Source organism: Neofelis nebulosa, chromosome 8, assembly GCF_028018385.1.
Source record: "Neofelis nebulosa isolate mNeoNeb1 chromosome 8, mNeoNeb1.pri, whole genome shotgun sequence".
Classification (NCBI taxonomy): Eukaryota; Metazoa; Chordata; class Mammalia; order Carnivora; family Felidae; genus Neofelis; species Neofelis nebulosa.
The window spans coordinates 100,998,383-101,022,534 of record NC_080789.1 but is presented as its reverse complement, the minus strand read 5'-3'; the positions used below and the strand labels follow the sequence as shown (position 1 = coordinate 101,022,534).

General features: G+C 48.6%; 1 protein-coding gene across 2 annotated transcripts; it reads right to left on the bottom strand.

Moving 5' to 3' along the window:
* Positions 1 to 2,101: 2,101 nt before the first annotated feature.
* C1RL (complement C1r subcomponent like) lies at positions 2,102 to 18,103 on the bottom strand. Of its 2 annotated transcripts, XM_058743827.1 has the most exons (6): positions 17,947 to 18,102; positions 17,246 to 17,474; positions 10,825 to 11,014; positions 9,255 to 9,368; positions 9,043 to 9,117; positions 2,102 to 5,610 (listed from the first exon to the last, which is right to left on the bottom strand). In XM_058743827.1, exons 1-6 carry the CDS (start codon positions 18,027 to 18,029, stop codon positions 4,838 to 4,840), a joined length of 1,464 nt encoding a protein of 487 aa, XP_058599810.1. In that variant the 5' UTR covers positions 18,030 to 18,102; the 3' UTR covers positions 2,102 to 4,837. The 2 variants fall into 2 exon arrangements, with proteins under 2 accessions (XP_058599810.1, XP_058599811.1); XM_058743828.1 differs by lacking the exon at positions 10,825 to 11,014 and having other exon boundaries at positions 17,236 to 17,474; positions 17,947 to 18,103.
* Positions 18,104 to 24,152: the final 6,049 nt, after the last annotated feature.

The following is a 24,152-nucleotide window of genomic DNA, read 5'->3' as shown; positions in this document are numbered from 1 at the left end:
TCTTCAGGGACCGCCATTGTCTTTACAAGGTTCCTACACCAAAGGCAGTGGAAATCGCTGTTGAGGGAGACTTTCTTTTCTGCATCGCCTGTTCCATCAATCTGGTTCGTCCTGCCCTTAGTCACCCAACGGCCCTGGTCCAGGAATGGCTAGGATTTTCATGTCCAAGAACAACGAGGTAGAAGAGGGCATTGCAGGAGTGGACAGAAGAGAATGGAGTTTGTTTGCATTGGGGCCCCGGCCTACTCACCCTTGAATGACAAACACTGAACAGGGCTTGTTGTGTCAGGGTGACCCTAAAGCAACACTAGGGACTCTTTTAAGATGCGTCCTCCCCACTTCAATGAGCTCAGGCCTGCCAGTGAAGTTGGCTTTTAGAGAGGCAAGGGAAGCTGAGTGGGGGTAGTGACATCTCTTCTCCTGGGCATCTGGTCAAGTGTTGGAGCCCCTGAGAGTCATGGCTGCCTAGGGCTAGCCAAACAACAGAGTGGCTGTGGACCAACAGTGACTTGGCCTTTTCTGAGAGAAAGCCAGGCCCTGGGGCGGGGGGTGGGGGTGGGGGGGTGGGGGGCTCTTATCTTTCCTGTGCTCCAGGGCATAGTCTCCTAATTTAAAAGTATGCTCTCTGTGGAAGCCTTTCTTTCTCAACTCGCCATGGCTCAAATACCGTATGTGGCAAAACCAAAATACCAATATGGCACCATATTTTATAGGGCAGCTCAGGCAGAGCAGTCGTCTGAGTTTTTAGACCTTCGGAGTGTATCCTGCTTGTTTCTCCAATGAGATTAATCCCTCCATCCCTGCACCTACCTGCTCCACCTACCCACTCATTCCTCCATGTATGGACTTACCTATTTTAATGTGCCAGGCACTTTCCCAGGCAACGGATAGCAAGGACTCACAAAGATGGGGCAGTTTCCCATTAGGCAGTGGCCAAGTCATCATTGAATGTACTTAGAGAGCCGGCACAGGGAAGATGCAAGGTCAACCAAGGTGTGGAGGGTTCCTCCAGCAGGCCTGTACGTCAGAGCTGAGGAATGGATCTGATGGCGGGGCTGATCCATGACTTAATCCCTGACATGACCTATGATCTTGTCAGGTTAGGAAAGGCAAAAAAAATAGAGGAGAGGGATAAGGACCAGACCAGGAGACAAGAAAGACAGGGAACCTTGCTTAGCGAATTGCGCGTCAGCAGGCTGACAGCGCTGTGCGTATGTCTCGTGTGGTGTTCACAGTGGAGGCAGAATAGCAGAGGTTACGGGGTAAGGAGCGGTGGTCCAAGAAGGTAAGTCCTAACTGAAGCTCTTCCATCCGTCCCAGGGATCCTGAGTTCTGTCCTGATGTAGACGACATGACTGGAAAGTGACAAACCTGGGGCGCATCAGCTCAGTCCCAGCCCTGCCTCCCCACTGCCCGACCATTGAAAGGAACCCTTGACTAACTTACACCAAGGATAGAAAGAAACAGCCAAATGAAGATTGCTTCTGCCCTGGCCTAAAAACCGGTATCGAAGATGGTCTATTTTATTGTTCATTCCTCTCAGGATTTGATTCTGGGAGGAAAAAGTTTCTTTCCTAAAGTTATGGTAAGTTTCCTTCTGTGGATATATCTAGATCTAGACAGATGGCTCTATATAGATATAGGTATATAATTTTTGGCTTGGCTGGGAGAAACATCATTTTTTACAAAAATCTTTTAAAAATTATTTTAATTTTTGAGAGAGAGAGAGCATAAGCAGGGGAGGGACAGGGGTGGGGGGACAGAGGATCTGAAGTGGGCTCCTCACTGACGGTTGGCAAGCCCAACACGGGGCTCGAACCCACGAACCGTGAGATCATGACCTGAGCCGAAGTCAGACGCTTCACTGACTGAGCCCCCCAGGGGCCTCAATTTTTTTAATCTTTTCAAAAAACCAGCTGTTAGTTTCACTGATCTTTTTTTTTTTTGTTGTTGTTGTTGTTTTGGTCTGTATTTCATTTATTTCTGCTTTAATCTTTGTTGTTTTCTTCCTTCTGCCACCTCTCTATTCTTCTTTTTCTAGTTCCTGAAAAAGAAATGTATTCCCATTTATAATAGCCTTAGTGTTTATTTATTTTTGAGAGACAGACAGAGTGCAAGCAGGGAAGGGGCAGAGAGAGAGGGAGACACAGAACCTGAAGCAGGTTCCAGGCTCTGAGCTGTCAGCACAGAACCTGACGCGGGGCTTGACCTCATGAACTGTGAGATCATGACCTGAGCCAAAGTTGGATGCTCAACCGACTGAGCCACCCAGGTACCCCTCATTTTTTCAATAATAAAAATAAATAAAATAAAACTAATATATGCTCATTAAATACAGTTTAGCAAAGTTTAGCAAACACAAAAGACTAGGGGAAAACAAAACAGCCAAAATTAACTTCTGATTAATATTTTTGGGTATTTTTTTTAACTTTTAGGCTATTTTTAATCGTCTTTTATACTATAGGTTTGAAAATGGTTTTAAAAAATCGACGTAACCACCTGTATGTACAACTTTGCATCCTGCTGTTTTTCAAGATCAATTCAACCTTTAACCACATAGCTAACTTGACCTCAATGTTAGCACATTGGTTCTCTTCTGTGTTCTGGCATTAATTTCCTATTTCCATGTGAACAACTGTACTTTACTTGGGTCTTGCGCTGTAAATCACCTCGAGTCCTTACTACAAGTTAAAGAGTTGGTCTTCTCAGGTGGAGCCTGGACCGGGGTGTCCCGTGGTGCTGGAGGCTGTCTGTAGAAACATCCAGCCCCAGGCTGGGCTCAGCTTGGTGTCCGCAGGAGGTGCGGCCGGCAGGAAAGTGTGAGCAGGTGCATCACGATGCATTTGTTAAAGACCTGCTTCTGTGAAGTGCTCTCTCTCTCCTGTCTCCAGAGACATTAAAAAAAAAAAAATCACTCTTGGGGTGCCTGGGTGGCTCAGTTGGCTGAGCATCCCACCGAAGCAGGAACTCCCAGGGGGCGTCCGTAAGGATGTGGGGACTGGGTAGGGGAGGTACAGGAGGTCTTGAGGACAATCAGGAGGTATCATGGTGTACCAGAAAGCAGACAGCCTTCGCTGTCCGGTATCTGCTGGGGGTTTGGGGCAAGCCACTTTCTCTCTCTGGGGTTCAGTTTCCTTATCTGTGAAATGTGGCCCGTAACACATCCATGGCAAACCTGGTGTGAGGAGTCGATGAAATAACATGGGAAGCACCTGGTGTGCGGCAGATGTCAAACAGAACGAACTATTCACTTCGGTAACTGCAGCTAGGAGATAGGGTGAGGGGTGAAGCCGAAACTTTGAACGCGGGAAGGTCCACGAAAGGGGCTTTGGAATGTTTCAGAAATGAAAGCATTTAGGACCACATCCCTCATACTCAACGTGAACAGGGGGATGAGAAGGTGACAGACTCCCAGGAGAGTACAGAAGAAGCCATGTCGGCAGGAGATGAAGTTTATTATTACTATTTACTTTATTTATTGAAAAAATTTTTGAATGTTTTTATATATTTTTGAGAGAGAGAGAGAGAGTGGGAGAGAGCAGGGGAGGGGCAGAGAGAGAGGGAGACACAGAATCTGAAGCAGGCTCCAGGCTCCGAGCTGTCAGCACAGAGCCTGACGCGGGGCTCGAACTCCAGGACTGTGAGATCATGACCTGAGCGGAAGTCGGACGCTTAACCGACTGAGTCCCCCCAGGCTTTATTTTATTTTTTGAGAGGGAGAGAGAGGGCGCAAGTGAGCGAGGGGCAGACAGAGAGAAAGAGAGAGAATCCCAGGAGGGAGAGAGAGAGAGAGAGAGAAATGGGGCTGGAGCTCATGAAGTCCCGTGAGATGATGACCTGAGCTGAAATCCAATACTTAATGACTGAGCCACCCAGGCACCCAGAAGATGAAGTTTAGAGACTGAGCCACCCAAGCGCCCAGAAGATGAAGTTTAGAGACTGAGCCACCCAAGCGCCCAGAAGATGAAGTTTAGAGACTGAGCCACCCAAGCGCCCAGAAGATGAGGTTTAGAGACTGAGCCACCCAAGCGCCCAGAAGATGAGGTTTAGAGACTGAGCCACCCAAGCGCCCAGAAGATGAGGTTTAGAGACTGAGCCACCCAAGCGCCCAGAAGATGAGGTTTAGAGACTGAGCCACCCAAGCGCCCAGAAGATGAGGTTTAGAGACTGAGCCACCCAAGCGCCCAGAAGATGAGGTTTAGAGACTGAGCCACCCAAGCGCCCAGAAGATGAGGTTTAGAGACTGAGCCACCCAAGCGCCCAGAAGATGAGGTTTAGAGACTGAGCCACCCAAGCGCCCAGAAGATGAGGTTTAGAGACTGAGCCACCCAAGCGCCCAGAAGATGAGGTTTAGAGACTGAGCCACCCAAGCGCCCAGAAGATGAGGTTTAGAGACTGAGCCACCCAAGCGCCCAGAAGATGAGGTTTAGAGACTGAGCCACCCAAGCGCCCAGAAGATGAGGTTTAGAGACTGAGCCACCCAAGCGCCCAGAAGATGAGGTTTAGAGACTGAGCCACCCAAGCGCCCAGAAGATGAAGTTTAGAGACTGAGCCACCCAAGCACCCAGAAGATGAAGTTTAAAGGCAACCAGCTGAGATGTACAGGGATTCCTTGGGCAGAGCACAAACTCGCAAACTGGAAGGAAGGGAGAGGATGAGGAGGAGGGAGCCTTGGGAAGGAGGAGGAGTTCTGTCGCATGAGGGATACGGCAGCAGGAGCTCGAATAGAGATTCTCTGCCCCCATCCCCGTCCCCGAGCCCAGTCCGAGCTCCCAACCCTCTCCTTTCGGGGTGGGGGCCTCCAGAGTGGAGGGTCACTGCTCAAGTGCCCCCAGGGTCAGTCCTTCCCCCCCATCACTCCTTTGATCCAGTCCAGGTAGTTGAGCACTTTGGTGTAGAAGCCATAGCCCTTGCCGCACCCGACGCCCCAGGATACGATGCCTGTGGCCACCCAGTGATGGGCGCGCTCATCCCATACCACATAGACGCCACCACTGTCCCCCTGGCAGACGCTCTGGTGCCTCATCTCATCCCCAGCGCAGAACATGTTGTCCGAAAACACGTCAGACCTCTGCTTCTCTTGGAGCCAGGCCTGGCAGGCCGCCCTCGGGGCGATGGGAAGCCTGGAGTACTTCAGCTCGGTGGTTAACCAGCCCCTCTCCACGCCGAACCCACTGACATAGCCCAACACGCCGCTGCGGTAGAGGGTCTCACTGTCGGGCAGACAGACCGGGAGGAGGCTGGGCCCGAGGGGGACGCTGTGTTGGAGCTCCAGGAGGGCAATGTCCCCGTTGAAGTTGTGGGACTCGTTCTGGCGGTAGTCGGGGTGCACGACCACACGGCGCACAGGGTGACTTCCCAGCCGCAGCATCTCGTCTAGGCTTGTGTGGCCCAGGAAGACATCCACCCTCCGGTTCTTCCAGGGAAAGACGCTGTCCTTGGGATAGATGGTGTGGGCGGCGGTGAGGATCCACCTGTCGCCCAGCAGGGCCCCCCCTCCACGGCCGTAGATACTGGTGAAAGCTTGCCAGGGGAAGTTGCCCAACTTGGCTTTGGAGGAATCGAGGGCCTCCTGGTTCTGGGCGATGGGGGTGAGTGGCCGGCCACAGACTGGAAAAGAAGAGGGGTACGGGTGCCATCAGCAGCTGCATCAGGATACATTTGTTGAACGGGGCGCCTGGGTGGCTCAATCAGTCGGTTAAGCCGTCCGACTTCAGCTCAGGTTAGGATCTCACTGCTCGTGAGTTTGAGCCCCACGTTGGGCTCTGTGCTGACAGCTCAGAGCTTGGAGCCTGCTTCAGATTCCGTGACTCCCTCTCTCTGCCCCTCCCCTGCTCATGCTCTGTCTCTCTCTGTCTCTCAAAAAATAAATAAACGTTAAAAAAAAAAAAAAGATACACTTGTGAAAGACCTGCTTCTGTGAAGTGCTCTCTCTCTTGTCTCCACAGATACTTAAAAAAAAAAATCACTCTTGGGGTGATGAGCATCCCAGTCTTGATTTTGGCTCAGGTTATGATCCCAGAGTCATGGGATTGAGCCCTGTGTCGGGCTCCACGCTCAGTGTGGAACCTGTGTAGGATTCTCTCTCTCCCTCTGCCCCTCTCCCCTGGTCTCTCTCTCTCAAAAAAATATCACTTATTTATTTTACCTTAATAATGGGATTAAAGGGGCGCCTGGGTGGCTCAGTCGGTTAAGCGTCTGACTTCGGCTCAGGTCATGATCTCGCGGTTCGTGAGTTCAAGCCCCGTGTCGGGCTCTGTGCTGACAGCTCAGAGCCTGGAGCCTGTTTCAGATTCTGTGTCTCCCTCTCTCTCTCTGACCCTCCCCCGTTCATGCTCTGTCTCTCTCTGTCTCAAAAATAAATAAACGCTAAAAAAAAAAATAATAAAAAAATAATGGGATTAAAAATTTTAATTCCAGTGTAATTAATTTCACGTGTACAACATAGTGATCCAACAACCCTACACATTACTCAGTGCTCATCAGGGTGTACTGTACTCTTGATCCCCTTCACTGCTTTCACCCATTCCTCAGCTATTTTTTTTTTTTTTTTTAAATTTTTTTATTTTTGGGACAGAGAGAGACATAGCATGAACGGGGGAGGGGCAGAGAGAGAGGGAGACACAGAATCGGAAACAGGCTCCGGGCTCTGAGCCATCAGCCCAGAGCCCGACGCGGGGCTCGAACTCACGGACCGCGAGATCGTGACCTGGCTGAAGTCGGACGCTTAACCGACTGCGCCACCCAGGCGCCCCCCTCAGCTATTTTTTTAAAAAAATTTTAAAAATATAATTTATTGTCAAATTGGTTTCCATACAACACCCAGTGCTTTTCCCAACAAGTCCCTCAGCTATTTTAAAGCCACTTCTCTAGACTCTTGGTGGGGCCAGCCTGAGCACAATCATGCAGCAGGCCGAGGTTGTCCTCAGTGTCTGTTGTCTTTGTTTTCTGTGCCCTTCCTTCATTTTTTTATTTTATTTTTTTTTCAGTTTTTTTTGGTAAATTTTATTTATTTATTTTCAACATAATACTTAATTATATATATTTTTAATTTACATCCAAATTAGTTAGCATATTCTTCTTTCATTTTTAAAAAAATTTTTATGTTTATTTAGTTTTTGAGAGAGTGCAAGCGGGGGAAGGGGAAAGAGAGAGGGACGCACAGAGTCCGATGCAGGCTCCAGGCTCTGAGCTGTCACAGCACAGAGCCTGATGTGGGACTCCAACTCACAAACTGTGAGATCATGACCTGAACCAAAATCGGATCCTTAACCGACTGAACCAGCCAGGCGTCCCGACCTTCCTTCATTTTTAACATCTTCCACTATTACCGGCCCTCCCACCCACCCCCCAAAACAGTGCTCAGGCTGGCCCGAGAGCCTTCTGAGGGTCAGGAGTGAGACCTGAGAAGTTTGTTCAGACTGGGTTAGAAAGGCAATGCTTTGGACTCAAAAAAGTGGGTTTCAAAAACGGTGAACTTGAACCCTTGTATTTGCTGGTGGGTGTGTAAAATGAGGCAGCCACAGCAGAACACGGTCTGGCAAGTCCTCAAAAAGTTAAACATACAAGTATGATGGGACCTAGCAATTCCACTCACAGGGATAGACCCAAGGGAACAGAAAGCATATGTTTACATAGAAACGTGCCCACGAAGGCTCATGGCAGCACGATCCATAAAGGGCAAAATGTGGAAACAGCCCAAATGTCTTTCATGTGATGCATGGGTGAGCAAAAGGCAGGGTATCCCCACGACAACGGACTCCCATTCAGCCACCAAAAGGAATGGAATCCCGATGCCTGTTCCCACATGGCTGAGCCTTGAAAACGTGACGCTAAGTAAAAGAAGCCAGACGCAAAAGGCCACATACTGTAGGATTCCCATTATAGAAAACGTTCAGAACAGGCAAATCCATGGAGACAGAGAGTAGATTAGTGGTTGCCACGGGAGGGGGAAGGGTAGATGGAGGTTCGGGGTTTCCTTTTGGGGTGATGGAAATGTTCTGGAACTACTGGGAATGGTGGCACGAGCTTGCAAGCGTATTAAAAATGATTGCAGGGGCGCCTGGGTGGCGCAGTCGGTTAAGCGTCCGACTTCAGCCAGGTCACGATCTCGCGGTCCGTGAGTTCGAGCCCCGCGTCAGGCTCTGGGCTGATGGCTCAGAGCCTGGAGCCTGTTTCCGATTCTGTGTCTCCCTCTCTCTCTGCCCCTCCCCCGTTCATGCTCTGTCTCTCTCTGTCCCAAAAATAAATAAAAAACGTTGAAAAAAAAAAAAATTAAAAAAAAAAAAATGATTGCATTGGAAATTTTTAAACGGTGAAGGTGGTGAATCTTATGTTACATAAATTGTATCTTAATAAAGAGTCTTTAAAAAAAATGGTGGACTTTCTGGCACTGTGACATCTAGGTAGGGAGATATTTTGGGGACAGAGAGCCTGTCTATGTATGCTTCAAGCAGACCATCCCAAGAGATGGGTTTCCCTTATTTCCACTCTGCGGACCCCTCTTCTCCTGTACTGTCCCACTTGATGAACTTCCTTCCTGCTTTTCCTTTCTCAGTTATCTCTTTTGTTGTCGTTAATTTTGTTTAATGTTTTCTTTGTTTTTGAGAGAGAGAGAGAGAAAGAGAGAGAGAGAGAGAGAGAGAGTCAGAGCGGGAGCAGGGGAAGGGCAGAGAGAGAGGGAGACCCAGAATCCGAAGCAGGCTCTAGGCTCTGCGCTGTCAGCACAGAGCCTGACGCGGGGCTCGAACCCGCGAGCCGTGAGATCAGGACCTGAGCCGAAGTCGAACGCCCAACCGACTGAGCCACACGGCCGCCCCTCCTTTCTCAGTTATCTCTTGATCCTGAAGAAAAAGAGACAAGATCTTTGCCTTTCCTTCTCTGGGCCCTCCTGGTTCCCCTTTCCCCCTGCACTTCTGCCTTTATCTCTCCCTTTCTACCCCAAGGCTTAAACCCCCGTGTCCTGCTCCCACAGGCCCCATGTGCAGCTGAGACTTCTTTGGGGAGTGGCCACCGGAGGGGCGCTGGCAGGTCACTACTCACCAGGTTCACAGCGAGGAAGCTCCTCCCTATCTTGTGTCTCCTTCCAGAGGCCCTGGGTTGTGCAGGGGAGTGCCCCTGAGGAGTGAAAAGACAGGAGGCAAAGAAACAGGCTCAGCCTTGGGAGGTGTGGGTGGCGGGCGCCCAGAAGGCCTCAGGCCTCTTGGTGGGAGTGAGGCAAGTAGGAGCCAGTTCCCCAGCAGGTGGGGGCTTACCTGCCAGCACTGCCTGATAGTAGGGCTCCTGGCAGTGGTTCTGGATCTTGGAGGAGTTGTCTTCAGCTATGCTGATGGCCTCAGAGCCCCCACTGGGCCGACTGTGGTTCACCCCTGTAGGAAAACAGTGGTCATAAGGACCTAGAGCTGGCAACCCCAGGACCGATTCTGGCCCACGGCCATATTTTAGTTTGACTTACACAATCTTTTATTTAGAACAACCGAAATGGGGTGCCTGGGTGGCTCAGTCGGTTAAGCGTTCGACTTCGGCTCAGGTCATGATCTTGTGGTTTGTGAGTTCGAGCCCCGCGTCGGACTCTGTGCTGACAGCTCAGAGCCTGGAGCCTGCTTCGGATTCTGTGTCTCTCCCTGTCTGCCCCTCCCGCTCCCCTGATCGTGGTCTATGTGTGTCTCTCAAAAAGAAATGAACATAAAAAATGATAAATTTTGAAAATAACCATGATAAATAGGGTATAGGGAAACAGGTAGTTTCAGACATGGCTAGTCAGTATATATGAGCAAGACTTCTTTGGAGGGAAATTTAGCAATACCAAGATTTAAATTGCAAGCGTTTTTTTTCACCTAACATGTACACTTCTAAGAATTTACCTTCATACACGTGCTCAAGGTGTATAAACAAGGAAGGATACCCTTAGCAGCAATGTTTGTGGCAGCAAAGTATCAGTGGAGGGCTGGTTAAATACATTGCAGGCATCAATCAAAGGAATATTGTGTGGTCATTAAAAAGAATTAGGCAATGCTAACCACATGTACATGGGATGATCTTTAAGACATATTATTGTGTGAAAAATACATTTAAGACGTTTCATCAGGCAATCCTTTCCTTCCCTGTAAGAATATGTATAATTGAATGGCATAGATGTCTTTGGAAAGATACCAGGAAGTGGACAACAGGGTTGTTTCTGGACAGGGTAGCCAGGGACTAAGGGCCAGAGATCAGAGGAAGACTTACTTCTTATATTATTACCGTATTACATTAGTTTTATTCACCATATTATGTTATTTAAAAAAATTACCATGTGCTAGCATTATCTTTCCAAAAAAATCCGAGTTACCATTTGAAAATCTAGAATTTCACTTAAAAATCTGGAATTTTGGGGGTGGCTGGGTGACTCAGTCGGTTAAGCGTCTGACTTTGGCTCAGGTCACGACCTCACAATTTGTGAGTTTGAGCCCCATGTCAGGCTCTGTGCTGACAGCTCGGAGCCTGGAGCCTGCTTCAGATTCTGTGTCTCCTCCTCTCTCTGCCCCTCCCATGCTCATGCTCTGTCTCTCTCTGTCTCTCCATAATAAATAAACATTTTTTAAAAATTTGGAATTTTTGGCTTCATTTGAAGGATGAGATGATCTGTACGCATTTGACCTAGAAGTCTGCATGGAAAGAAGTGCTGGAACCGAGCAGCGGCTGCTCTTTGAATTGGGGCACAGGTGGGGCCGGGAGGGATCACTGGTCCCTGCCTCAGTAGTCACTCAAGCTTCCACCTGTCACTTCAGGATACTAGGGGCCATGGCTGTGGGCAGAGGCTACACCCCTGGGACAGACACTCACCCACAGCTTGGTAGAGGGCCAGGAAGCCCCTGTGGAGGCCAGTAGTCCTGTCCTGAGAGGAGGCGGGTGCTCGGAAAGTCAGCTGCAATCGATTCCCTGGGGACACAAACTCCCTCTGACCAGGGGGGCTGCCCAGCGGGGAGCCCTGCTGCCCACAGAACCGGTTCGGATCCATCCCACTGGCTGTGATCTGGAAGGGGAGGGTGGGCAGGCAGGTGTGGGGTGAATCTGCACCACAGGGTCACGTCCTGGGTGTAGATTCTAGAAGGTCTGCCCACCTCTGGGGCCCAGAAGCTGTCCCTCGGGGAGATTTCCTCAAGTAGCTTTCTGTTGCATTACTGACGCCCAGGTTTCTTTCATCCATGACCAGATACCTCGCACATTTCTTTCACCTACCATAATTACCTCAAAGCCCACCATAGTTACCTCCTTTCAAGAAGCTCCTTGGGAGGGGCGCCTGGGTGGCGCAGTCGGTTAAGCGTCCGACTTCAGCCAGGTCACGATCTCGCGGTCCGTGAGTTCGAGCCCCGCGTCAGGCTCTGGGCTGATGGCTCGGAGCCTGGAGCCTGTTTCCGATTCTGTGTCTCCCTCTCTCTCTGCCCCTCCCCCGTTCATGCTCTGTCTCTCTCTGTCCCAAAAATAAATAAAAAATGTTGAAAAAAAAAAATTAAAAAAAAAAAAAAAAAAGAAGCTCCTTGGGAACCCCAGGGTTTCTCCAAACAGTCCACTGGATTCTCAATTCTAAGAAGGCAGGAATTACATCTATTTTGCTCACCACTGACTCTCTGACGCTCCACATGGTACATAAAGCGCCACAGCCTTGAATCAACAAATATACAGACGTAAGTCCTTCCCATCCAGCCTCCTCCACTCCCATCACCTTCCAGTTCGGGTAACTTCCTAGGACCAACGTCTGTGAGGCAAAGACCCTTTGCAAAGACTGAGCCCCTTGGGTTCCTCGCTTTCCTGTTCTTCTTCTTTTGGAATGTTCCTCCACCTATACTCCATAAACTTAACTGTGGCCACTGACACGGTGTGAAATCTATGGACACGGTGTGTGTACATTGGCTATTGTTGCTTAATATGTTCTTTGAGCAGGCTGTCTCTGTTTCTGTCCCTTCTGGCTGCCTCCCCCCGGCTCAAATCCCTTCCTGTGGGTTCCCCAATCCAAGGAAGGGCACCTTGGAAGGAGTCCCCCTGGCCCATGCTTCATGCCTAATCTCTGTTCTGGGTGCACTGCTCACTGGTCAGCTCATTTGATTTCTGAACCTTCATGTTGGCACACATACTCTGGGTTCTTGCTAGCTCTCTGCTTCCTCATTCTCTCCGAATCTCGAATTCCCTTAAGACCCCATCCAGCCTGTCTCTTCATGGTCACAGCAGCTGGGTGGAAGTTGGCACAAAGAAAAGTTTTGTCCCAATGCTTTTGCTTCCTTAGAACATCAACAAAACTAATCTCCCTATTTCAGAGACCTACCTCTTGGGGAAGAAGCATTTTACCCTAGAAAACGGTCCTTTACTGATATACTTTGTTGATATACTTTGTTGTTAAATGCTCCAGTTTTCTTCTTCCCCTTCCTTCGAGCTGTTGGTTAACTAAAGTCACTTAAGAGTCTAACTAGCAACGTAGAATGACCCGGCTGAGAGTCATCAGACTTGTGTTAAATTCCAGACTTTGCTCCAACTCCCCGTGTGACATGGCGGGGGTGGGGTGGGTGGGTGGGTTTCTTAACTACCCCAGCTCTCAGTTTCCTCCTATAAAGCGAGACCTCCTATAAAATGGCCTGTAAGGCCTCTTCTAGCCAGGACAACATCACGCCCTATGATAGCTGTCCAGCATCTGCACGCAGAGCCACCTGCTCATTCAAAATTCATTTTGTTGTGTGTTCTACAGAGGCTTGGGTTCCACTCATTCTTTCGTTTAGTCCTTTATTTATTTTTTTAAGTTTATTTATTTACTTTGAGAGAGAGAACATGAGCTGGGGAGGGACAGAGAGAGGAAGAGAGAGAGAATCCCAAGCAGGCTCCACGCTGACAGCATGGAGCCCGATGTGGGACTCAATCTCATGAACCATGAGATCATGACCTGAGCTGAAATCAAGAGTTGGACGCTCAACCAACTGAGCCACCCAGGCGCCCCTCATTTATTCCTTTAATAAAGAGTTATTGGCTATGTTCTATGTGCTAGGCAATAGAACACCATGCTAGGTGTTGGGGGGGGGGGTATAGATACAAACACACAGTTCTGCTACCGAGGAGCCCACAGGCTCGCTGAGTACACCGACAAGTAAAAACGAACTGAACTACAGGGTGTTGAATTCTGCATTTGAGGTGTCTGTGTGCTTTGCTCCGGACGCAGAGAGGAGGGAAGAGTCCTATTCCTGAGCTTAAAGTCCCTCATTGACAAGGGAAGAGTCAGGCCAAGATCACAACTGTCTGTGACTGAGAAGAGCGGGGCTCACGGTAGGTGCTCAACGGACAAAGGCTGAATTGAAGGAAGTATAGTCCCGACTGCCAGTTAAATCTGAAGCACTACACACACACATTTATCTCCTCTCCCACCTCAAATCCCACCAACGTGACAGCAAAGGGATAAAATGGTATTACGCGAGCAAGGACAAAAAAGAGAGAGGACGATGTGACAGCAGATGAGAGCTGTCCACACTTTGGAAGATAGAATGGAGATGGACCATGGCAATGAGTCTGCAAGGATAGAAGCCAACACAGAGCGGGCAGATTCTCATCACACAACCCAGGGAGGTTCCAGAAACTGGGGTAACCAGCAGCCCCTGAGGATGAGGACGAAGGAAGGGCTGATGGAAAGCCTACGCGGGGAGACCTCAGAACTCTGGATCCCTTTGCCCACGCTGTGCATCTGGGCAACTCCTCTGGCTCATCCTGGCAGATTACCTGAGCATGAGCCAGACAGCCTGGACTTGGGGTCCGCCAGCACACTTGACGGAGGAGGTGAAAACCACGACTGAGAGCAGAGGGATTAGGTGGAAATCCATGTGTCAAACAATGAGATTCCCTTCTCTGCTTGTTTGCCAGAATGTCAGCAACCCTGAGCAGGAGGCCAGAGGATTCTGATCTGAGGTCGGCTGTCCCCAAGGAAAATACTTCTGCGAGCTAATATCTGGGAGGCGCCCAATAGCACAAATAGGTCACCGTGTTGATAACTCTATTTCCGAACCTGTCACTGCACAAATTTTAGCTACCCACACAGAGAATCCAGTGCCAGCCAAGTATTTCACCCTTAAATATGAATGGACAGCCAAGGATTATCAGACATTATAGGATGGTTTCTAACACAAAAAACAGAGACCAAAACAAATGAACAATAAAAGAGAACTTGGGTGAAGCAGAGATAATACAAGGAACAGAAGAAACATTTAAAAATAATCCCCGTAGAGGGAAAGGAGTAGATATTGCCTCAATGAGACAAGAATAGTATTCTATAAAAAGCACATTTTGAAGAATGAGCTTTTAGACGTGAAAAAATATGTTAGCAGAAAAAAATTAATTAATATGTTATTTAAAATGAGGAAATCTCCCAGAAAGTGGAACAAAAAGAAAAAGAGACGGAAAACAGAACAGAATGGATTAACAAAACAAGAGAATCAGTCCAGAATCTACAACAACTTAATCACAGGAGTTCCAGAAAGAGAAAATACAGAAAGCAGACATCTGGAACTTATTTAACAAATAATACGTGACTGGTGGGTGGGGAGATAGGTGATGGGGGTTAAGGAGGGCACTTGTTGTGATGAGCACAGGGTGTTGTATGTTGAGTGTTGAATCACTGTATTGTACACCTGAAACTAATATTACACTGCATGTTGACTAACTGGAATTTAAGTAAAAACTTTAAAAAATGATGAAGTGATGGAGAAGAAAAGTACAGCATAAGGAATGTAATCAATAATCAATAATATTATAATAACATTGTATGGTGACTACACTTATTGGGGTAAGCACCGAGCAATGTATAGAATTGTGTATTCAATATTTTGTATAATTGAAACTAAGATAACATTGTATGACAACTATACTTCAGTAAAAAAAAAAAAAAAAAAAAAAATACAAGAACATTCCCAGAATTGAAGGATTAGATTTGAAAAGTCTCTACATTAGAGGGCGCCTGGGTAGCTCAGACAGCTAAGCATCTGACTTCAGTTCAGGTCATGATCTCATGGTTTGTGAGTTCGAGCCCCACATCGGGCTGTGCGCTGACAGCTCAGAGACTGGAGACTGCTTTGGATTCTGTGTCTCCCTTTTCTCTGCCCCTCCCCCGTTCATACTCTGTCTCTGCCTCTCTCTCAAAAATAAATAAACATTTAAAAAGGAAAAAAAAGTCCCTACATTAGGGGTGTCTGGGTGGCTCAGTCAGTTAAGTGACTGACTCTTGATTTTGGCTCAGGTCATGAACTCACGGTTGTGAGATTGAGTCCTGCATTGGGCTCCATGTTGGGTTCCATGCTGGGCATGAAGCCTGCTTAAGGTTCTCTCTGTCCCTCTGCCCTTTCCCGCCACCCCTGAAACTAACTAAATAAATAAATAAAGTGAACAAACACAAATAAAAATAATAAAAAGTCTCTAGGTTAAAAAAAATCTGTACAATGAGTAGAAAAAGACTCATATCAAGGCTCATCAGAATGAAAATTTAGAAAATTGGCAATAAAGAAAATGTTCCAAAAGTTCTGGAGAGAAAGAACTAAGGACCAGGAATCATAATTGTACCAGCCTAACAACACTAGAGCAAATGGACAGTATCATCCAAATTCTGAGGGGAAATGACTTCCAACCCAGCAAGCAACCCAAATCAATTGTCCATCAACGGTGAGGGTAGAGCTGGGACATTCAGGGTATGTACGATCCTTTACAAGTTATTTTCTCTTGCTCTTTCTGGAGCAGAATGTTCTCCCCCCAAATGGGGTACTATACCAAGAAGAGAATGATACGGGATTCAGTTCCAACACAGGACACGTAAAGGAAATGCCCAGAAGGAAGGGTAGGGAACTCCCAGAATGCCTGAGGCTCTAGACAGCAGGGGACTCAGACTGAGGAGATAAATCACCAAGAGCTCTTCAGGGGGATGTCACCAGTACAAAGGAGGACTAGAGATTGAGATGTGTGGTTGATTGTGTCGATTATATAGAGAGGATACTTACTGTCCTGGCTAAGAGTCTGGGGAGATTAGTTACAGACAGAACTAAACAAATTAAAAATCAAATCAAAAACAAACAGAAAACCCCTAAAATTCCATGTGGTTACCGACTCCTGGGAGACCCAAAAGTTGGAGAAACAAGGACATAGAATTATGGTACACCATATGCTCAGAAGTGAATATTTTAATTGTTTTAATGTTTTCTTTATTTTTGAGAGAGAGAGAGAGAGAGAGAGAGAGAGTTAGAGCGGGAGCAGGGGAGGGGCAGAGAGAGAGGGAGACACAGAATCTGAAGCAGGCTCCAGGCTCCAAGATGTCAGCACAGAGCCCTACGTGGGGCTCAAACTCATGAACTATGAGATCATGACCTGAGCTGAAGTCGGATGCTTAACCGACTGAGCCACCCAGGCACCCCTGAAGTGAATGTTTTAAAGTCAAGAGAATGCAAATAATGAGTAGAGAGTTAACTAGAAATGCTAATGATGGTTGACAGGGATGACGGGGGTGGGGACATGTGGAAGGTCTAAGAGAGGTAAATAGAGTCCTCATCTTCTATAGTTAGATATTAAGTGATCAGATGCAAAAAAGTAACATAATAAGCATGCTATTTATACATATGGGCGTAAATGCCAGACGGAGCAGCTACATGAACTGTAGGTGCTTCCTTGGGAGGGGCAGTGGGGCTGGGAAGAAGGCTGGAGACGCTGTTTTCCTGATAAGCCTTGGACTACACTCATTTTTAAAAAGAACTATGTGCACGGTATTATTTCGATAGGAGTAAAATTTAACCCAAGAGACAAGATAAGGGGCCGTTTCTAGAGTGTTCTTATTCTGCAACTTGTATAGTTACCTCGTCTTTTGTGATTATTTACGCCCAGACTCCTGATCTGACAGAGCCTGCACTCCACCAATACTCGATGGATCTTTAACGACTGATATGCGAGTCCCTGCTCTTTTACTCCAGGGTTTGGCAGTACTTGTGTGTCCCTCTGTACAACTTCCAAAGGCAGGGAAGTCTTTTTTGCTCTTTTGCTCTGTGGGGCCCACACGGTAACGCGGGCAGGGACAGGGCCGCTGGTTGAAGGCTGTGCCCTGGGGCAGATCCTGGCCTCCCAGGTAAGCTGCCTGAGCCCCTGACTTGGACTCTTCAGCCATCTTTTGCCATTCAGGGCACAGCCACACCCCCCTGCCTCTGGGCTCCAGGCCAGGAGCCTTCCTCCCCAGAGTCCCTCCAGGACCCCCACCACAGCTCACTGTGACAGAGTCCTGCCCGCAGTCCTGGGACGGCTCCAGGTCAAAGTCCTGGAAGACAAGTCTCACTGCGAAGCCCTCTGGAGCCTCGATGTCACTGCTGCTCTCTTGGCCTTTGACATATGGCTCTGGATACCCGGGGGATGTCAGCTGCTGGGGTAGCTGCTGGGCCAAGAGCACGGAGCCCTGTGTGGGGCAAGCCTGGAGGACTCCCCAGAGGAGTAGCCACCACCTGTGCGTGGGTGAGAGCAACATGTGGCCACAGAGCTGTGGCCTCAGTCCTTGGGGCCCTGGCACCTGCTGGCCACTCCCTCATTGTCCCTCCTCACCCTGAGCCTCCTAGCCAGCCTGAGCTTGGACTGTGAGTTTTCCACCATTGCTCATCTCCCTAGCGAGTAGGGGGCTGCTCCCTGATTCAGCAAATTTCAACCCGCCCCCCCCCCCCCCGGGATCTGAGGGAGCAATGGTGGTAGGAGGGAGGGACATTTCAATACGTTAGTTTCCTGGCTCGGATAGGAAGGCTGGGGAAGGCTGCTAGAGGCTACAGGCAAATTCCAGCTCCCTGGGCATTAATTGGCTGTGTGTGTGTGTGCGTGTGTGCGTGTGTGCGTGTGTGTGTCTGTGTGTGTCCCTGGGTCTGCCTCCCCCTCCCCCACCCCAGGGCCACTTCCCTTTCTTCCAGGCCTCTTCAAGGGCACACTCACATCTTGCCTTGGCAGCTTGTGGAGTGGGGGCTTCTCCAGAGGTAATTTCCCCACTCTGAGACCAGGCATCTGGAACTGGACATCCGGGAGGCTTGGCCCACGCCGGGGAACAGGAGGTGGGGCTGGGGAAGGCCTTGTGGGGGAGGAGGGAGAAGTTACTGGAAATGAGTTAAGTAATTCGCCGCAGTTCTTTTTTCAATTCTCTGAGTTGCGCGCCACCTGCTGTCTGATTCAGGAATAGTTTGCCCACCACGATTTAGAGGAAAGACCTCTCCAAAACCACATTTGCCCTCAGAAGACATCGGGGGCTGGGGAAGGCGCTGACTCTTGACTCTTGTGTACTACTTAAAACTAATTTTTGCCTCATGCATGTATCACACGGTAGGGTGGCTCCCTGTGAGTTAAGGCTGTCACCTTTAATGGCCATATGTCTCCCTCCCTGATTTTTCCACTCATTTATGTTACCAGACAGCGTCTTGTAGAAATGAAAGTTTGTGGCCCATGAACTGGAGCTACTCCTTCCTCCTCTCTCCTCATCCAGGATGGGTGGGGGCACTTGCTGAGGTTGTCTTTTGAATTCTGCCCACAACCCCTGGGAGCTGCTTGTCCAGTGGGGTCATGCTGGGGCAGGTCTGGGGTCAGGCCCAGACTCACGCTTCTTTTGACAGATGCCAGAGGCCATGGCTGGGGGCAGAGGCCGCCCTCCCTGCACCTCCAGGAAGGACACTCACCCATGGCTTGGTAGGGGGCGGGAAGCCCTTGCGGAGGCCAATGTTCCTGTCCTCAAAAGAGGCAGGTATGTGGACGGCCAGTATGCGGAGGACACAACTCCCTCTGACCAGGGAGGGCTGCCCAGTGGAGAGCCCTGCCGCCCTCAAAACCAGCTCAGAGCAGCCCTGCTGTGATCCCAAAGCGGAGGAGTCGGGGAGGGGGGCAGGCAGATGTGGGGTGAATCTGCAGCACTGGCACAGGGTCCCGTGCTGGGCGTGGACTCCAGCCCCGTGGAGGGCACACCTCTGTGTGTGTGTGCCCCGTCTAGGCACGCCCGCACACCTCTGGGGCTCAGAGTTATAACACATGATGGTTTTGTCAAATAGTTGGGCTTACCCTTTCCCCCTCCATTCTGCTAGCCGCAAAGGCTGCTGTATGCCGAGAATGGTTCCTCACTCACTCCAGTGCTCTTGGTCCACTCTGCTTTCCAGATGCTCTCCAGAAACCCTTAGGGACACTTCCAAGCAGTGCACTGGGCCAGCTACTAGCTCCATTAAGGCAGGGACTGTGGCTACTTGGCTCACCGTCCCTGATGGCTAACACGCCGCCTACCCGTGCTCTTGAAACTTGACTCTGTGGGTAGAAGGTCCTTAGCCGGCTTCTTCTCTCCCCCTTCCACATTAACCCTCAAATTCCCCTTCTTCCAGCCCCACTATCACCTTGCCAAGTGCTTTCCTGCTACCAGTCTTGGGGACCTGACTTTTCCTGCTTCCCCTTCTTTTGCAGGATACTTCCCTTACCCCACACAGGCAACAAAACACACAGGGCTGTAACACAGCCATCTAGTAAGAGAGTGAGAAAAATCTAAAGGTACAAAACATACTAAAAATGGTATACCTCTGTGATATTTTGTAATCCTGTGATAGCAACAAGCAGCTCCTTCCAGGCTCTCCCTGGGTCATCCCACATGACCAGGCTCCTTCTCGAGCGCCATCCCTCTGGGCTACCCTCTCTCCTGGAGCATCCCTTTGCCACCTTCAGTCCAAGGGGGAGCTTGGGAGGCAATCCCTCTGACCCCCATTTCAGAAGGAACGTCTACTCTGGGCCCACGCACACCACTCAGGTCCCTGGTCATGTGTTCTCCTTCTCGTTACTTCTTCCTTCATTTGTCCCTCGCCCCCACTGCTTTCCTCCCTTCCTCCAGGCCTTTGATCCTCCTCCCCCATCCAAGCTTTAGCTCTGACAGCTTCCTCTCCTCTGAGCCTCACACCACCCCATCTTTCTGGGTAGCCTCTGACTTGAGAAGGCAACTAACTTCCTATTGAACTTGGGAAGCTGTATTGCTCCCAAGTAATAGGGGTGCAGTGGAGATGGTGCCCCCAAATATCATGGTCAGAGCATTTGTCTTCCTTATATCACCCCCAGGGAAGGGGTGCTGTGGGCCACAAATTCCAAATCCCCTCAAGTTAATTGAACTTGGGGTTAAGCTGCTTCCCCCTGTTTCTTTTTCCAGCTCTTCCCACAAGGCTGATTCCTATCTTTACTGGGCAAGGATTCTTGTTATTTCAAGTGATCACGGACCCTTGGGGCACCTGGGTGGCTCAGTTGGTTAAGCATCCTGCTCTTGATTTCAGCTCAGGTCATGATCTCACAGTTTGTGGGATTGAGCCCCGTGTCGGGCTCCATGCTAACAGTGCAGAGCCTGCTTGGGATTCTCTATCTCCCCCTCTCTCTCTGCCCTTCCCTTGCTTGTGTTCTCTTTCAAAATAAATAAATAAACTTAAAAAAAATCATCACAGATCTTTAAAAAAAGTTTTTTTTAAGTTTATTTATTTTGAGAGAGACAGAGAGAACATGAGTGGAGAGGCTCAGAGAGAGAGAGAGAGGTAGAGAGAGAGAGAATCCCAAGCAGGTGTCACACCGTCAGTACAGAGCCCAACTTGGAGCTCGAACCCAAGAACTGCGACGTCATGACCTGAGCCGAAATCACGAGTCAGATGCTCAACCAGCTGAGCCACCCAGGTGCTTGTCAAATTATCACAGACTCTAAAACTCTTTGAAAAGGAAATTGAAACAGAGAAATGGGATTTTACCTTTATGCTTGAAAGGACAAGAGAGTCCCAAAGGTCTAACAAACAAACAAACAAACAAACATCAATCTCACAAGTATTTATGCCTTTGAAAACCGAAGAGGTTAATTTAAATATTGTTTTCAGAGTAATAAGTTATCAACGGCCAACCAGAGTTGCAGACTTTTAAGATTTATAGATTACATTGTATTGGTCATATAGCAATCATCGCTGATGGCTGAATGTCTTAAAAGATTCCTTTGCACAAATTACACTTCCAAAGATGATATAAATATAACATAGAACAGAATTGCATGTTTTCACACCAGTGGGACTGAATGTTCTTGATTTACCACCTTATCAGAATCAACTCTATGAGGCAGAATCATGTCTGATTTTCTGCAACTCTAGGATAAGAGGGAATATAGTCTTCTCGTCTTGCCGAGATTTATTTTGTTAGTATTTGTGGGGCTTGCTTTTTAAAACCAGGCACCAGAATTTCATTTTAGGGTATCTAGAGGGTAAAAAAGGCAGGCCTGAGAAGCTTAAAATGTACAAAAGAGAAAGTTGACAAATGGAATATGAAATACTTTCTGGTTTTCATCTACAATTGGAAGACAGGTCCATCTTACTCCAGGACAAGTGAGAAGGTTTGGCCCAAGTGAGGGCTGTGGCCTGGAGAAGCAGGAGGAACAGAAGATCACCGGAAATACAGTAATTCCCAGAATGACTGTTAAAAAAAATCTCTAGAGTAGACACAACTTACTACCTGGCTCAGGAATGGCTAAAATATTGGAGATAGTTTTTGCCCAAATTGAGGCTTGATATCTCTGAGATTGAGAAGACGTCTTATCCACCAACACCCAGACTTGACTTGAAGAAGAAGCTGAAGGAAAGTTCTGTGGGGATGATGCCAGGTGTTCACTTTTAAAAGCTTCTCTATTTCAAAGACTATTTCTATTTCTTTATGCTCCTGGTTCTCTGTTAATCACTCCCCAGACTGTGGTTGTCTCTCTCCGTGCCCTTTCTTTCCATACAGGGTGCTCTGGGGAGAAGAGCAATGGCCATGTGGAGGCCCCAGGATGCCACCTCACAGTGGAGAAAGGAAGACTCTGGTGGAAGTGAGTAGAATTCATCTCCGTGGACTCCTCCTCAGATCCTGGCCTGTACTCTTCCTTCCACCTGGCCTTGAAGAGGAAATTTTGAGATACAGCCGCTGTCTGAGGTCCTGCCTTCTCATTGGATGTCAGAGTACGTAAGGCAGCTGACTGTGGCCTGCTTGGCCCATGGGCAGGAAGCATGATGGGCCTTGGACGTCCAGATTGGGTCACTTGGTGCCAATTGCAGCAGGAGGCAAATGGAGCCGCAGAAGAGGAAGCCTTCTACTGCCCTCTGCAGGTAAAAATCTGGGACCTGCAGCAACTGCCCATGTATAAGAGGGACTATGGCATGACCCCCAAGAGACCTCCTCTGGGAGGAAAGGGACCATGGCATGAGTCCGCAGGGATCTGCCCTGGAAGGAAGGGGTACCCAGCCAGCCGCTGGATCATAAGGCTTACGGGCTGGGTACTGTGTTCTTTGTCTCTGACGTTCTTTTGGTCATGCTTCACTATACCAGTCCTTCCTCATACACCCATCTAACCACCTATCAGTCCTAACAATACTGGCCACTTTAGCACTTGTTTTCACCCGCCCTGATTCACTTTATTGCCTCTAAGAAATTCTTAGAGGCAAGAGTGTTCCTACCTCCCCATGATGGTCATCAGCAACCTGAGTGAGTCTGATAGGCCTAATAAGATTGTTAGTGCTTTACCCACCAGGGTATTAACTCTCTCTCTCTCTCTCTTTGTAGCTTTGGTGGACCAACTTTTTTTTTTTTTTATTTTTGGGACAGAGAGAGACAGAGCATGAACGGGGGAGGGGCAGAGACAGAGGGAGACACAGAAGCGGAAACAGGCTCCAGGCTCTGAGCCATCAGCCCAGAGCCTGACGCGGGGCTCGAACTCACGGACCGCGAGATCGTGACCTGGCTGAAGTCAGACGCTTAACCGACTGCGCCACCCAGGCGCCCCGGTGGACCAACTTTATCCAATCTTCCAGAACACTCTTTAGGGTCACCCATTGGGAGAGCATATGTCCCCGTTTGGTTGGAACAGTCCCAGTTTACACTGGTTGTCCTGGTGTAATTATTAATAGCACCCTCCTTCTCTTTCAAAGGAGTCCTGGTTTGGACAATAAGCTATATCGTCATCCTTGTGCAATAGTGCTTTGCAGCTACTTCAGTATGCTGCATGAGACCTTCCTCTCTCCAGCCCCACTCACTGTCACTTGTCACTGTGGTCACTGCCCCAGGCTGAGCTCTGGGTACCTGAAGCACTTTCTGGCAGCTCCACGCCCACTGCATCGGTCAGCATGTTTTCATGAGCAACACAATACTCTCCTGGAATAACATGTGGGAAATGTGCTCAGTAACATATCTCTGCTCTCTCCTTCTCCACCAAAATCAGAGCCTTCCTTTTTTTTTTTTTAAATACTTAAAAAAATGTCATCTTAATGTACTCAGGCCTGAAAGGTGTTTGTGGATGGGTTTGTCCCAAAGTTCTGAGGTCTGTCTACTAGCCCCTAAGAACTCATCATGAGAAAGAGGCTGGGAATATCCCCCAAAGGACTCTTCTATTTCCACCCTGCCAAGGTGGCTGGAAGGAAGAGCGGGGGTGGGGGGAGTCCTCAAAACAGAAAAAAAAAAAAAAGATCATGGAAGAGATTTTCAATGTGTTTGGAGTGAGGTCCAATGTGGTGAAGTAGTGTTGTGCTTCATTCTGCCTGTCGGGGGCAGTATAGGCTGCCCTGTCCAAAACAGTCATCGGAGAGTGGGGGTTTGAGGCTGAAGCCTTCCGCCCACAGATTACTCAGTGAAATAATTCATTTGGAATTTGGGGATTGTTGTAGAAGGAATTCTTCATATGGATGGGAGAATATCAGGCCTAAGAAGAACTTACCATTCAGGGGTGCCTGGGTGGCTCAGTCGGTTAAGCATCCAACTCTTGGTTTTGGCTCAGGTCATGATCTCATGATTTGTGAGTTCAAACCCCTTGTTGGGCTCTGAGCTGACAGCATGGAGACTGCTTGGGATTCTCTCTCTCTCCCTCCCTTTCTGTCCCTCCCCTGCTTCTGCTTAAAATAAACATTAAAAAAAAAAAAAAAAAGAACTTACCATTCAGACCCTGAGACATGCACATGTAAACACATTCATTTATTCAACCCATATTTCTTGAATGTCTGCTATGTGCCAGGTGTAAGTATGTGGAATGTATGGAAACTCTTACATTCCATTTGGTCCTACATTGTAGACACACACACACACACACACACACACCATTTCATAGAAGACTCCATTGTTTCTTCCATTTTGCAAGCAGTAATGTG

Coding starts and splice junctions, on each gene's coding strand:
- C1RL (XM_058743827.1), bottom strand. CDS start 18,029: ATGTCCAGTTCCAGATGCCTGGTCTCAGAGTGGGGAAATTACCTCTGG. Junction 17,475..17,946: donor ACAAGCTGCCAAGGCAAGAT/GTGAGTGTGCCC, acceptor ACCCACGCACAG/GTGGTGGCTACTCCTCTGGG. Junction 5,611..9,042: donor GCTTCCTCGCTGTGAACCTG/GTGAGTAGTGAC, acceptor CTTCTTTTCCAG/TCTGTGGCCGGCCACTCACC.